This window comes from Dromiciops gliroides, chromosome 1 (genome assembly GCF_019393635.1).
Source record: "Dromiciops gliroides isolate mDroGli1 chromosome 1, mDroGli1.pri, whole genome shotgun sequence".
Lineage (NCBI taxonomy): Eukaryota > Metazoa > Chordata > Mammalia > Microbiotheria > Microbiotheriidae > Dromiciops > Dromiciops gliroides.
In genome coordinates this window covers 148,339,676-148,355,715 of record NC_057861.1, presented here as the reverse complement: position 1 = coordinate 148,355,715, position 16,040 = coordinate 148,339,676, and the positions used below count along the sequence as shown (strand labels likewise).

The 16,040-nt window shown below is 36.4% G+C and overlaps 1 protein-coding gene across 1 annotated transcript in view; it reads right to left on the bottom strand.

Annotated features, from left to right (window-relative positions):
* Positions 1-5,497: 5,497 nt before the first annotated feature.
* Positions 5,498-16,040, bottom strand: part of RAD54B (RAD54 homolog B) — a 97,799-nt gene continuing 87,256 nt past the window's right edge. Inside the window, exons 9-14 of the mRNA XM_043995406.1 lie at positions 15,396-15,686; positions 11,922-12,097; positions 10,303-10,564; positions 9,258-9,324; positions 8,832-9,032; positions 5,498-5,880 (exon numbers count right to left, since the gene is read on the bottom strand). Of these exons, the coding sequence (XP_043851341.1) occupies positions 5,663-5,880; positions 8,832-9,032; positions 9,258-9,324; positions 10,303-10,564; positions 11,922-12,097; positions 15,396-15,686 (1,215 nt within the window). The 3' untranslated portion in view covers positions 5,498-5,662. The remainder of the gene's footprint in view (positions 5,881-8,831; positions 9,033-9,257; positions 9,325-10,302; positions 10,565-11,921; positions 12,098-15,395; positions 15,687-16,040) is intronic.

The following is a 16,040-nucleotide window of genomic DNA, read 5'->3' as shown; positions in this document are numbered from 1 at the left end:
ATACAGTCAGCAATAGTAATTGTAAACAAAAATTCTGAAGCAAGTTTCTCTGATAAAGGATTCATTTCTCAAATATAAAGAAAACTGAGTGAGATTTATAAAAAATAAGAGCCATTCCCCAATTGATAAATGATCAAAAGATATGAACAAGTTTTAGATGAAGTAAACAAAGCTGTCTATAGTCATATGAAAAAATGCTCTTAACTCACTATTAATTTGGGAGATGCAAATCAAAACAATTCTACGGTACTACCTCATATCTATTAGATTGGCTAATAGAACAGAAGAAGAAAATAATAAATATTGGAGGGGACGTGGGAAAAATGATAGACATTAATGAACTGTTGGTAGTGTTGTGAACTCATTAGACCTGTAGAACAATTTGGAATTGTGCCCAAAGAGCTATAAAACCAAGTACATTCTTTGACTTAGCAATACCACTACTAGGTCTATATCCAAAAAGAGAAAAAACAAAAAGGAAAAAAGCCTATAAGTACAAAAATATTTATAGCAGTTCTTTTCTGGTGGCAAAATATTGGAAATTGAGGGTATGCCCATCAACTGGGGAACGGCTGAACAAATTATGGTGTGTGATTATGATGAAATACTATTGTGCTATAAGAAATTATGAGCAGGATGCTCTCAGAAAAACATGGAAAGATTTACATGAGCTGATTGATGCAAAGTGAAATGTACTGTGTATAAAGTAATAGCAATATTGTAAGATATTGTAAGCTGTGAATGACTTGGCTATTCTCAGCAAAACAATTATCCAAGACGTCTCTGAAGGACTTATGATGAAAAATGCTATCCATCCCCAGAGAAAGAACTGATGAAGTCTGAATACAAGATTGAAATGTAACCTTTTTCAACTTTATTTTTCTTCAGGTTTTTTGTCTGTTTTCTTTCACAACCTGACTAATATAGAGACGTTTTATATGACTACACATGTATAACCTATATAAAATTGCTTCTCATTGGGCAGGGGGAGGAAGGGAGAGAATCTGGAACTCAAAGTCTTAAAAATAGATGTTAAAAATTGTTTTTTTCATGTTATTGGGGGAAAATAGCATACTAAATAAAGTAAAAATAAAATGAAATGAAATGAACACACAAAGAAAAGCATAGTACCATGCACAGAGAAATGTTTAATAAACATTTCTGACAACATGAGACTGGGTCCTGTGCACAAGGCCTATCAAACAACATCAACTGAATGTGGGTTTTGTTTCAAGTTCTTTGGCTCAGAGGAAATAACTGTCAGTAAGTCAAAAAAATCGGGGTGGGGAAGAAGGAAACCGGGAACTAAGGTCTTTGAAGACTAAACAGTGCCTTACCTATGGTATTATTAATGTAGAATGCCACTGAGAAGTAAACCAGCCAGTAGTGTTCACTGAGAAAGGCTTGTTTACAGAACAGATTTAGTAAAATGTAAAATGTTTCTCCCCTGAGGAAGGGGGCAGATTGGTCTAGTGTACAGAGAAAAGTTTACTCTTTCATGTTAACAACTCATCTTATTAATGCTACCAGTACATTTACTATTTTATACCATATCATAGGGAATCACATTTATGTAGTTCTTCAAGGATTATGAACTTCTGAATGGTAAGAAATACATGTTATAAATCAATGACAAAGCACTCATTAAACACCTACCGTGTGCCAGGAAGTGTGACAGGCACTGGGCATACAAAAACATAAGAATAGTCCCTGGCCTTAAGTAGCTAATTTATGGTTGAGGAAAGACTCAAGGTCAATGGCTTGCCAATCTTTACATAGTAAGTACTTAGAGCTAGGATTAAAAACTCAAATCTTGGGAGTCTCACTCTAGCTAGCATTGATTCTAGTATGTCAGATTCTGGTGTTAAAATTTTGGCTAATCAGTCAAAGTATTTTTCTTTTTCTTTTTTTGCGGGGCGATGGGGGTTAAGTGACTTGCCCAGGGTCACACAGCTGGTATGTGTCAAGTCTCTGAAGCTGGATTTGAACTCAAGTCCTCCTGAATCCAGGGCCAGTGCTTTATCCACTACACCACCTAGCTGCCCCCAGTCAAAGTATTTTTCTATCTTCTCCAATTCCCCTCTTCTAGAGGGAGGAAAAAGTCAGACAAGATGGTTAGCAAATCAATATAACAAAGAAGAAAAATGCATCTGGTTGCTTGTTTTTTAGAGAATGAAGTCTTCCTTTAGAGCAAGTTACTACCAGGGAAGCCTCCAGAGTTACGGTTGCCACAATTCTTTTAATTATTGTAGAAACCACTGATTAGATATCCCTTTTAAAGCAGAGTATATTTCTGATAGTAAAAAATAGCAATAATCTAGATTTAATGAATGACCTTTGCTGAAACACTGATACTGACAGAAGCCATCATTTTTCTAAAGCAATTATCTTGTATTCATTTTTTTTGAGTATAAAGTTACCACAAGTACCACAACTCTTATCTGACTAAAAAAAAAATCTGTCAAGGAATGATGAAGTAGTTACCAAAATATAAAAAAATTGCCTCTAGACCATAAGCCCCAGATTTCTGCTGTCAATTCTAGCTAATCAACCTAGCTAATTTAATGAAAACATATTTTTATCTACTAGAGTGCCATTTTTCTTTATAATCACAATAGTAGCCGATTAAACACCCTTAGTATCTATGCATCTATTACAGTTGAAGGATATACTGTGCCTGCTTTCCACAAGCTAGGTACAAAAAAATGAACAAAAATTTCTTTGTTCATTTAAAAAAAAAAAAACCCATGAAGTTCTTCTCTCCCAGTTTTCGAATTATAATGGCACAGTAAGGGAAAAGCAGAGAGAAGATGCTAAGAATCATGTTCTAATGAGATCATGGATCCAGCAAAGTACTGAAATAGCCTTGGAATAGTTAAAAATAGAGGATTTAAGATTCAGATTGAGTAATCAATCAATCAGCATTTATCAAGTACCTATTATATGTCAGGCATTGTGCTAAGTGCTAAGGGTAAAGAAAGAAGCAAAAGACAGTTCTTGCTTTCAAGGAACTCAGTCTAATGATGAAGGCTACAATGAAATAAATATATAAGAACAAGCTATATACAAGAAAAATAGGAAATAATTAACAGAGGGAAGGCACTAGAATTAAAAGGCGGTGGGAAAGGCTTCCAGTAGAAGATAGGAATTTAGTTGTGACTTGAAGGAAGCAAAGGAAGTCAGGAAGCCGAGATGAGGGGGGAGAACATTCTAGGCATGGGGGATAACCACAGAAAATTCCTTGAGTCTGGAGACAGTGTCTTATTTGAGGAACAATGGAGAGGCCAGTATCGCTGGATCAAAGAATATGAGGCAGAAGGAAGATGTAAGAAGACTGGAAATTTTCTCAGGAGTGGGGGATGGGCATTTGTGGCTAGGTTATAAAGAGGATTTTGTATTTAATCCTTTGATAGGGATCCACTGGAGTTTAGTGATGAGGGAGGTGCCATGGTTGAACCTGCACTTTTTCCTAAATCACTGTGGTGCTTGAATGAAGGATGGATTGGTGCGGGGAGAGATTTGAGATAGTCAGACACCCCAACAGGCTTTTGCATTAGTCTAGGCATAGGTGATCAGGATCTGTACCACAGTGATGGTCAACAGTTGCGTCAGAGAGGGGAAGGGAGTGTATTCAAGAGATGTTGGAAAAGTGAAATAGAAACTTAGCAAGAAAATGGATATGGGGGGTGGGGGGAGCTGCTGATGTATCTGCCTGACTCAAGTCCTGTGCTTTAGGAAAAATACTCTTGGTGGCTGAATAGAGGGTGGTGTGGGGAGAGGAGAGACTTGAGTTAGGCAGACACATCAGCAGGCTTTTTTTTTTTTTAAGTGAGGCAATTGGGGTTAAGTGACTTGCCCAGGGTCACACAGCTAGTAAGTGTTAAGTGTCTGAGGCCCGATTTGAACTCAGGTACTCCTGAATCCAGGGCCAGTGCTCTATCCACTGTGCCACCTAGCTGCCCCTTCAGCAGGCTTTCTAATGGTTCAGGTATGAGATGACAAGGGCCTGCACCAGAGAGGTGACAGTGTCAGAGGAAAGAAGAAGACATATTGGAGAGATGTGGGGAAAGTGAAATTGACAGGCCTTGACAACAGCTTGGATATGATGGGTAAGAGAGAGTGAGGAATCCAGGATGAGCCTGAGTAACTGTGGGGATGGTATTGCCCTGTATAGTAATAGGGAAGGTAGGTGAGTGAGAAGAAAAGTGGATAGTAGGAAAAGATGAGTTCCATTTGGGACATTTGAGTATAAGATGTCTATTGAATATCCAGTTCAAGATACCATAAAGTGTGGTAAAAATTACTGGAGTTTAGCTGACTCATTTGGGAGGGACCACACCTGGCCCACCCTGAAGTTACATATGCTACTGAGGTCAGAAGGAGAAACCTCTGCATAGACAATTGAGGATACAAGATTGAATATCAGTAAAAAAGTTGGGACAGGAAAGGTAGATTTGAGAATTGTCAGTGTAGAGGTAATATGTATATCCACAGGAGTGATGAGATCCCCAAGTGAAGTAGTAAGGGAAGAGAGGACCTAAGACAGAACCCTGGGGAATACCCCAATATAAATGAGGATACACCAAAGGAAATTGAGGAGTGGTTTCAACCTTATCTCCTTTTAACAAGGAGGAGATAATAGAATGAAGAACAGAAATGGACACTGAACTTGACAGTGGTATTAATAATAACCTATGAAAGTGCAACATCAGAAAAGTGGTGAGAACAGAAGGTAAGGATGGTAGCAAAAAAAAATGGAAATTACTCACTGAAAAATTTGGCAGCAAAAAGAAATAAAGAGAAGCTAGAAAGAGGTAAGAAAAGGTAGGTTCTGTTATGATTTTCTTGTTTTGTTTTGTTTTGTTTTTTTGATAGTGAAGATGTGTGCATGCTTCAAAGAAGGAGAGTTTGAATAAGTCAGAGAATGGGAGAAGTAAGAGAGTAATACTCCAATTTATATAGGAAGATGGAATAATCAAAAGTAGGTAGTGAATATGATATTGGCAGTAACCTCACAAGTCAACATAATGCAGCGTAGGTAGTCACACATTCTTTCCAATTACATATAAACATACAACCTACTATTGAAGAGATTTAATGATGCTTTTTAAAAATACAAAATCTATTCCGCTAAACATATTAACAATATTTAATTAGAAACACTTCTATTTTCAGTTTATAAGTGGAGGGCAGAGAATTGTATGTTTTTCCAGTCTTACATTTTATGGATTCTCTCCCTTATTTTGTCCTTCTTTAGCCTGTATACACATAATTTGTGCTATAGAGCTTAACTATATAATTAACTACTTAAATGAATTGATCATATTTTCAAATTGTTTCACACATGTACTACTTTGGTATTCAACACAGTACTTAGTATGCATCTGACAAAACATTTATTGAATATGGAATGAATCAATAAATACATGAAATCAAAAGCCTTTAAGTCTTCAGTTTTTAAAGGTTAGAACATTTGATAAGAATATATGATAAGCTGTTAAACATTTTAATAGAATGACTATTGTGACAAAATTGTACAAAAATATACATTAATTTTATTTAAATCTTACCATTTTTCTATTTTTTTTTAAAAAACACATTTTAGTCTTATAGAATTATACAAGATAGTACATAGTCTTTGTCTTTAATGTAAATAACTTCTTTATGTGAGAGCAGCTTGATTGGTTACATTTTGAAAAATGAATGAAATATTTCCTTTAATTTTTTCAAGAAAAGGATCATTAATATTCTGATGTTTCCCAGAGAAGTGTTTCCATTGTTTCAATTGTGACATGGAAAGAGGTTTTTTGGAGTCAGGCTTATGGTGATTTGGGCCACGCTGACAATTTCTGTATGTTTGGGCGTCTTCCAAAGATTCAGCTGAAATGAGTAAAAGAGTCAGAAAAGTTTCAGTTTATATTAATATGCTGTTTTCTAATTAAATCTTATTTTCTTTTCAAATGAAGATCCTTGTTCTCTCACCTTCTCCAACCCCTCCAATGAGAAAGCAAGAAAAATAAAATCCCTGTTATTAACACATAAAAAGCAAACAAAACAAATTCCCACATTGGCCAAGCTCCCCAAAATGGCTCAGTCTACACTCTGAATGGAATTCAGAATTCCATTCAATCAGCAAGTAATCAACATGCTTCATCATGAGTCCCCTGGAATTGTGGTTGGTCATTGCATTGATCAGAGCTCCCAAGTCATTCAAGGTTGTTTGTTTTTACAACAGTGGTGTTCCTGTATAAATTGTTCTAGTTCTGCTCACCTCACTCTCCATCAGTTCATACAGGTCTTTTCAGGTTTCTATGAAACTGTCTCCTTCCTCATTTCTTACAGCATAATAATTTCCATAACATTTATAACAGTCATTTTTTATCAGTCAGTCAACAATCATTTATGAAGTACCTACTATGTGGCAGGCACTATGCTAAGCACTGAAGATACAATGAAAGACAAAAACAAAACAAAACAACCAATAGTCCTTGCTCTCAAGAAGCTCACAGTCTAACAGAAGAGACAACAAACATATAAATATGTACAAATAGGCTATACAGAAGATAAATTGGGGAAAATGCCCACATGAATGTACTAAGATTGAGAAGGACTGGGAAAAGCTTCTTATAGAAGGAGGGACTTGAAATGAGACTTGAAAGAAACCAGGAAAAGCCAGAAGATAGAGATGAGAAGAGAGAACTTTCCAGGCAAATGCCAGTTGAAGATGGGTATCTTGGAGGAACAGCAAGGAGGCCAGTTATCACTGGATTACAGAACATATGGAGGTCAGGTATAAAAAAGACTTGAAAGGTAGGAAGGGGTCAGGTTGTGAAAGGCTTTATAAACCAAACAGAGGATTTTATATTTGATCTTGGAGGCAATAAGGAACCACCATGGCTTACTGAATAGAGGAGATATGGTCAGACCTTCACTTGAAGATCAATTTGAAGCTGAGTAGAGGATGGTCTAGTGTGGGAAGAAACTTGAAGCAAGCACACTAACTGGAAAGCTATCACAATACTCCAGGTGTGAAGTGATAAGGAAATGGCAAAACACTCCAGTATCTTTGCCAACAAAACCCTAAATAGGGTCACAAAGAGTCAGACACGACTAAAATGACTGAACAACAGCAAAGGCATAAAACTGGAAGATGGAAGAGATAAAGGGCCAATCTGCTGGCAAAGATAAGATAGACTGGCATCACTTGTGCATGTAGAAGGATTTGCCTTAGCAAGGAGGATGGTCACATTTTCATGTGAGACAGCAGTGGTAGCAGTGGTAAAAGAGAAGGTAAGTGCAGAAGGTATTTGAGTGATATGAGATGAGAAGGGGAAAAGGAGCTCTTGGCAAATGGCTTCAATTTTTTCAGTGAAATATGAGGCAGGATTCTCAGCTGAGAGGATAGAGGGAAGAGAACTATAGGAGGAGGATCGAAAAGGTTTGGAAAAGCCATTGTGGTGAATGGAACAGTGAACTGATTCAGAGTAAATAAATAAATAACAGCAATAAAAGGATTGCTTTGCTGCAGTGAGGGCCCATATCAGATTATGTATCACAAGTTTGTAGTGGAACTGGTCAGAATGGTTTTGTGATTTCCACGAGTTCTATTCAGTAGCATGTGAGTAGGAGCAAAGGCAGGGAATGGTGGAAATAATCCAAGGTGGATCTTTGAAAGGATAAATGGGTAAGAGACTCAAAAGAAGAAGACAATGTAGAACTGAACTGATTCACTAAGTGGTCAGGATAGGGAAAAGAAGAAAGTGTAGTCAATGTAGGGGTGATGTCTTGAGAAAGAACTGAGGGGTGGAGGGACTGGAGGTCACTGTGAAAATAAAGAACAGAAAAATAACTGTTTACAGTTGCAAGGCAGAAGAAGTAGAATGACAGATTATGATCAGATAAACAAATTTCAGAGTTCATGAATAGTGATGTGGAATACTTGTAGGTGATGGCAAGATCAAGGATATGACAATGTCTGTGTAGGTCATGGGAAATGAGTAAGTTAGGGAAATGTGAGTTTAAGATGTTTCCCAAAGCATCAATATGCATGTTGAAGTCCCCTAGTATGAGGACAGGTGCTGAAGAGGAGAGAAAAAATATGAGCCAGCAATGATCTCATTAAAGAAGGAGACAGTCCCATCCTTGTAATCAAGATTCTCTATGTCATCATTAATTTAAAATTTTCATTAACATTCTACATAACCATAGTGAGAAAATTAAAAGAACTCAGAAATTTCAACAATAATTAAGTCAAACAATAATATTAAAAATTATATGAACTCAAACTAAATATGAAAGATAACAAGAAGATAGATCCTATGATCTGACCTTGGATAAAAGTACCCTTTATGCATAAGCTACATTGAACTAGTTGAAATGTGTAGCTATTGGGGCGGCTAGGTGGTTCAGTGGATAAAACACTGGCCTTGGATTCAAAAAAATTAAAAGAATGAAATGTGTAGCTATTGAAACCATACCTTCATTGTGTACCACATTAAAGGTTCCTACTGATTCAGTGGGACTACAAATAAGACTACACACTTTATTTTTGAATACAGCTATTACAACAGGATTTAAAACCTTTTTCCTAAGCCATTTTGTTTATGTTTCCATAATCAATTCAAAGATAAAATTATATTAATTTAGGTAATTACTGAGGTTCAAAGAATTAAATTTTTCTCAGTTCCACCTTTTGATAGTGTCTAATAAAATGAGAAAAATCACAAGACAACACCTGAAAGAGTTAGGTTTCTTGATGCTTAGTGTAAGATTTTTCTACCACTGAAAAACAGATTAATTAATTTTACGTTAGTTATAGAAATAAAACTAACCTTGATGGTCTTTCCTTCCCATACACTCACAATCTAGTAGATCATGAGTCACACAATCTGAATCTTCATGTAAAGTAAACAAGTTTTTAAGTTCTTCCACTGAAAACTGGATATGTTCAGATGTCTTGGTCATGTCTACAACCGCCCCAGAAAGACCTTGCTTACTGATCTGTCTCTGATAAATCTTTTCTTCAATTGTGCCTGAATAAAAAATATTCATTATAATGACTTCAAATGGTGATATTTAACAAAAATAATGTACAGGTTATTAGCATGCTAGTTTAAAAGAATTCTTGACATTAAAAATATCACAAATAAAACAAAAGTAAGTTATTTTTATTATCTAAAACCAATATAATATTTCTGATAACCCAAGAGACTAGATCAAAAGAGCCACATGAGTTAGAATTAGGATTAAATGCATACCTGTCGTGAGCAGTCTGTAGATATGCACAGCATGTTTCTGGCCATCTCGCCACACTCTAGCCATTGCCTATCAAAAACAATATCAAAAACGAATGTAACTTACAGACTGGCACATTAATCTAGGAATCCTGAATTATATTGGCAGACATCAAACCCAGTGATTGGGAAAGGGAAGGAAAGTGGGAAGGCAATAAGTATCGAAATAGCACCTACTATGTGTCAGGCACTGGGGGTAAGCACTTTACAAATATTCTCTCATTTGATTTTAACAAGCCTGTGAGGTAGGTGCTATTGTTATCATCCCATTTTAGATCTGAGAAAACTGACACCAAGAGAGGTGAAAGAAATGATTATTTGTTATATTAACAAGCATGATTAATGATCCAGAGACTATGACTCTTGAACTTTTGATCCGTCATAGAGGTTAAGTGACTTGCTTAGGGTCACAGAGCTATCAAGTGTCTGAGGCCATATTTAAACTCGAGCTTTGCTGACTCCAAGCTCAGTATTCTGTCCACTACACCTAGCTGCCTCCTGATGACCGGATATCTTCCCAAGGGTTCCAGGGTCACACTGTGGTTTCTCTTTACAAAGAAATCAGAGTATGGATATTATATGAGCATCCTCTACAGTGCGCTGTTTGCTCTGTGCTGGCTCTATATGGTACAGAAGCAACTACCCTATTTGCACCAAAGCATGAGGATGTGGATCTTCAGAGAGACCTTCAGGGATCCACAGCTGCTGTGACAGGTCTACTCCCAGTCCAAGTAGCTTCAGACAACCTCCTATGGGGAGTGGGTTTCTCTAGGGAATCTTCAGGGGTGGGGGGTGACTCAGAATTGGCCCAACCAGTACTGCCTCGGGCATCTGCAGTCAGCCCAGACTACAAGCAGATATTTTTTTCATATCTAGAGAAGGCACTAATGGTAGTATGATTGTCCACACATATTCCTAGAAAATAATCATTTCAGAATACAAGCTCTATGTCCCAAACCCTAAAGTACATAATAAAAAGAAGGGATTTATACATACAAAGCTTTCCTACCTGGATATCAGTGGCTGGATTCCAATCAATGTCATACAAAATTAAATGAGACCCTCCAATAAGGTTCAGTCCCACACCACCAGCCTTTGAACTTAATAAGAATACAAAATCTGATGAGTGTTTGCTATTGAATCCGTCAACAATTTGCTGCCTCTGTGCAACTGGGGTTTGTCCATCAAGCCTTGAACAATTATATCCATGACGCTTGCAGACCTCTTGTAAAATATTTAGGGTTTGTGTATAATTAGATACCAGCACCACCCTGTCAAACAGAGAGAATGGTCTCTTACATCTTGACTTCTTTTACTATAATGTGATACTACCATATCAGTCATTATTGACAGAACAAGTAATAATGAGCGTGGTACATTTACAAATAAAAAAATGTAATCTCAATAAGATTTATAAAATGTATCACTGAGATTATTTTTATAATCAGTATATGCTTGTATAATACTATGTTACCATTAACATAGTATTATAGAACTAAGAGCTAATATAGTACATTATAGTAATATACAATATACAATATAGTACATTATAGTAATATACTAGCATGTACTAGTACATTGCAGTATAATAGCTTGAACTGGACAAGTAGAGAGAAGACTAAGAAACATTTATCTCATTTATCATATTATCAAGACTTACAAGATACCCCCGGTAGAACATAAATTCCTTGGGGGGCAAGAACAATCTTGTTTTTATCTTTGAAACTTCAGTGCTTAGTTGAATAACTTACATAGAGTAGGAACAAATAGATATTTTCTCATTCAACTGAAATAGTAATTTTTAACAGTCACAGTTAATGCAGTTATTTGTACATTAGCAGGAGATGTCAAATGTTAAATTCAAAATAAAAAAATATATTTTAAATAACAACTACAAAAAAAGAGAATTATGAAGGCAATGAATGGAACTATAGAGAAATAAGTGGGTCCAGCCCCCCTTTTCCAGGAGTAGTCACATAAATGATTTGATTATGGGTCTAGAACTGGAGAATGCCTGAAGCAGAGAATGTGAAGTGTAGCCTGGCTGGAGCCTAAATATAATATAGGACTGAGGCAACCATAAATTAATATAGCAAAGACCCCAGGGCTAGAGTGACAAGTTTCTTTTTTGTTTTAGCATTCAAACTTTGTTTTTACAGAATATTATTCATTGTCATATTATAGAAAAGGAAACTGCAAATTCAGACACGTCAAATTATTCAGCAAATTGGAGAGAAAAATGAACAATGAACCCTATGATAATACCCACAATAGCTGATAAATCAATAATTTCATATATTTCATGACTAATTAGCTGGTGTTTATAGTGCTATATTTTGTTGCTGAAATTCAATTCAGCAAATATTTATTAAGTTTCTTCTGATGGACTTAGGCCCAAAGAAAAGCCAAAAGATGTCTTTAAAACATGTATTATGCATTGCACTGTCCCCTAATTCAAAACTCAAAGACTTCTTTTTGTGATTTTATACCAAAGGAGGTTGTTGAAAGATATCATTACCCAAAACTGAGTAGCTATTCCATCTTATTTTAATTTTTTTCTAAGGAAATCACATTAGGGAAACCTAAATCTCATAAGCACTGAAAAGTGGCTTACAAAATTCATCTTACTTTTCAGAAGGACTGAGTTCATGGATAACTGCTAATAGCTTTGTCAAGACCTGTAGTTTTCCTGAATCTGTCTCGGAAAATGTGACTGGGTTGTAATCCACAGGATAGGCATCTATCAAGCCTTCAGAAAAGTTATATTCTTCATATGCATCAGAAGACGAGTTACATTCTTTCTCCTATTCAAAACAGTTTTTAACACTGATTAGTTCAACATGGAAAGAAAAAAAAAGAGTTGAAAGGGAGATTAGAGATAATTTATTCCTCATCTTATAATTCCATTCAAGAAACATTTATCAGGCATCAATGTGTTCTAAATGCTGAGAATAAAAAGGCAAAAATGAAACAGTTCAATGAGGAAAAACACTTCATTACAACAATGTAAAAAAACAAAATTTCATGCTGTATTAACATGATGACTAAGCTCGGCCTTGGAGAAGAAATGAGAAAATATACCTCTCTCTCTCTCTCTCTCTCTCTCTCTCTCTCTCTCTCTCTCTCTCTCTCCCTCCTTTGCAAAGGTGGGGAACTATAGGTGTGGATCATTGCATATACTGTCAGACTCAAAGGACATATTGGTTAGTTTTGTTAAGCTGCTTTTTTTCTCCCTCGTTCTTTTTTATTCTTTGTGACAAGGGATAGCTTGTTGGGTAGAGAAAAAGGGAAGCATATACTTGGAAATGAAGGTAATGTAAAACCAAATATATCAATAATATTTTAAAAAATTAAATCGTTCCTGTCTTCAAAAATCTTGCATTAAAACTGAGGCACTATAAAGCTAAAAGACTTGTGGTTACACAGCTAGTGATTAAGTACTAAAACCAGGAATCTAGTTAAAGTTCTGAATTCCAAGTCTGGTGCTCTTTTCACTAAGTCACATTAACTAAAATATGTATAAAAATAAACTGGTAAATTTTTTAAAAAGCAATCTACCTATGACTATAGTTCATAATGGGACATGTTTTGGAGAAAATGACATGCATCCTATTTAATTAGTCCCAAAAGACTGGTCAGGAATAAGGATGGATAGGAATGAGGAGAGGAGAACCAAGGCAGGAGCAATAGCATGTGGGACATGTGCTTCTACTGCATTATTCTCCATAATCCAAGCATTTCAATGCCCTCTCCCTTCTTTTGCCACTGCTTTTAGCTCTTGACTTCTAGGCCTTCACAGAGCACATCTCTTCTGATGAAGCAAACTTCATTGGCTTATCAATAAGTGGTTAACCACACTCATTACAATTCCTTCTTCTAGAAAGATCAGGATTACCTCAATAAGCATATAGAAAGTATTACTGCTTTTGAATATAACTGAATTGTCTTTGCCCTCAGTATAAAAGCCAATTTTATAACAAAGGTTATAAATATCCCTGGAATTGCTGGAAAGACTGGAGTACACATGGAAAAAAAAATGACTAACATAAGGCTTGCAAAAGCACTCTACATGCATTATTTCATTTGATCTTCAAAACAACCCTGTGAGGTAGGTTATATTATCTTCATTTTACAGATGAGCAAACTGAGGCTAAGAGAAGTTAAGAGACTTGCCCAGGGCCACACAGAAAGGCAGGATTTATAAGGATCAAACAGGAAGGATTGGAACTAAGGCCTTGCTGACTCCTCTGTACTACCTGCCGCCTACAGGCTGACATTGCTTTGGCTTCAGATGTAGCTCTGATACCTCCTGGCTCTGGGACCCTGGAAAAGTCACTTAAATTCTCATTTTCCTCATTTGTGCAATGGAGATCAATACTTGTAACACCCTTCAGCGCTGTGAACAAATCATCTAAAGTATGACTTTTAATTGGTGAGACTAAGCCTGACAGGTCACTAGCCCCCCACATTTGTCCTACTGATTCTCACCTTCCCATCTTTGCTCAAGATAGGAAGCTTTCATTCTTTCCACCTTCTTAACTCCTGCCTCTTCTAGGAAGTCTTTCCTGAGTGATTGTAATGATCACTCATCTTCCTGATTGTCCATGGCACTTACTATCTATAGCATGACATTTGACAAATGCATTAGTGATCTTAGATCTTCGATCTTTAGACCACACCTGCAAGAAGTCTCAGATATAACAAACTAATGGCTCTTTCTGAGTCATTATAGCCTGTTTGGTAAATAATACTATTTTTAAAAAATATTTCATATCCCAAACACTTTAAGGGTTGAGACTATTTCATAAGTGTTGCATAAGCTGGTACAGGAGTGGGCCCACAGTTGTTGTTTAGTCATGTCTAACTCTTCGTGACTCCATCTGGGGTTATCTTGGCAAAGATACTGGAGTGGTTTGCCATTTCCTTCTTCAGCTCATTTTACAGATGAGAAACTAAAGCAAAAACAGGGTTAAGTGATTTGCTCAGGGTCATACAGCTGGTAAGTGTCTGAAGCAGCATTTGAACTTAGGTCTTCTTGACTCCAGGTCTGGCACTCTATCCACTGCTCCACCTATCTCCCCTGCACCGCACTTAATCTGTTGAAGGGAATAGCTCCTCAACTGACTTCCTATAAAATGGAAGAATATTTGGACAAAGTAGTTTCTTGACTTTGTTCAGGAGATGCAGTAAAGCCTCACTATGATTTCTACATCAAGGATATTCATAATATAGGGGTCAAGAATCTCCCTCCTATGGAAAGCCCATCGAAGTAAAGCACAAGGTTATTCTAAGTAAATCAGTACATTTTAAACCATCTGAAAATCCTCCTTTTATAGAATATTTTTTGGTTTCTATTTTTTCTGGCTCACACAATATTTATATTAATTAACATGTCTATTTCTTTGGGTATTGGGCCCAATTGGTTTAATTTTTGTTTATTACTATGTAAAAAGTTTGCTTCTAAAGAGGCTGCTGCTAAATAGTTATTAAAGTTGAGTAAACTGAGTAAACATAAAACTGTAGCATAAACCTGCAGAATTTCTATGAAACTTATATAGTGAAGGAAATTCTTCCAATTCATAATATTATAGAAAAATGTAGTCAGAGTTCACATTTGCATATTAAGATTATACTATTTAAATAAAAATATTCAACTCTAGTAATTTACCTATCTTTGTCTTAAAATTATTAAATAAGCATTGAAAGGCAGCATGGTATATTAGATACAGTCCTGGTCTCTGAGTCAGGAAGACCTTCGTCCAAACCCTGCCTTTGACACTCTGGAGTCCTGTGAAGATCTGTAATTGAACCTCTCAAAGCCTCTGGCAACTCTCTAAGACTATAAATTGTAGATGGGTTGTATTCTTCATTGGTGGAGGAACTAGTAGCACAATCAAAATGGACAATTCATTTCATTTTCTCAAAGTACAACCAACTCATAACAGGGAGGTCCCAGACTTAATCCCATGGATTAGCCACAGCTCCAACTTCTAGGACTGTCCACATACCATACAGACATCCTAAATTCATCAGTTTCATGCCTCCCGGACCCCCTCCTGTTTCTAAAGAGCACCCCAGAGTTCCAGTTCATGTGCAACATACCTTTAAAGATTTGAAGAGAAGGCAGGGGTGGTTGCAGAGTTTTTTAAGAGCTCCTATACAAATCAGATGAGGACTATTTTCTAGTACCCCCTGCAGGCAAAACCTAACAGCTTGGGAATCCAACAGTTTCCGATAAAGTTCAATCTGTAGTATTCCTGGTCGGCAGAAGACTACACTCTCTATTTTAGGTGGAAGATATTTATTGATCACTTCTTGAGTTCTTCTAAGAATAAAGAGTCCAGTAAGGCGAGCGAGTTCAGCTGCTCTTCTCTCTCCCAATTGTTTTTCTTCCTAATGATAAAAAAGGGGAAGCATTGAAAGTATTCTGAAACAAAGTATTCAGAAAAAAAAAGTCTGTAATGTGAAAAAAATTCTTGTGACTACCTGGTTACAACCAGCTCTTAATTTTGATTGTTTTGTTATTATAGGAAAATGAAATACAAATGGGGGGAGGGGTTGTGGCTGAGGGGAGAAGGAGGGAAGCAAAGGGAAAGAATGGGCACAGATCTCTTTAAATGTTTGGCTTGATCCTTAAATTATGGAAAGACATAGTTTTAAAATTCATTTGGTTAGCTGTTAGCATTGTGTAGGGACCATCATAAACCTATAATCCATAAACTAAATTATTCAAGAAATAAGCCTTCC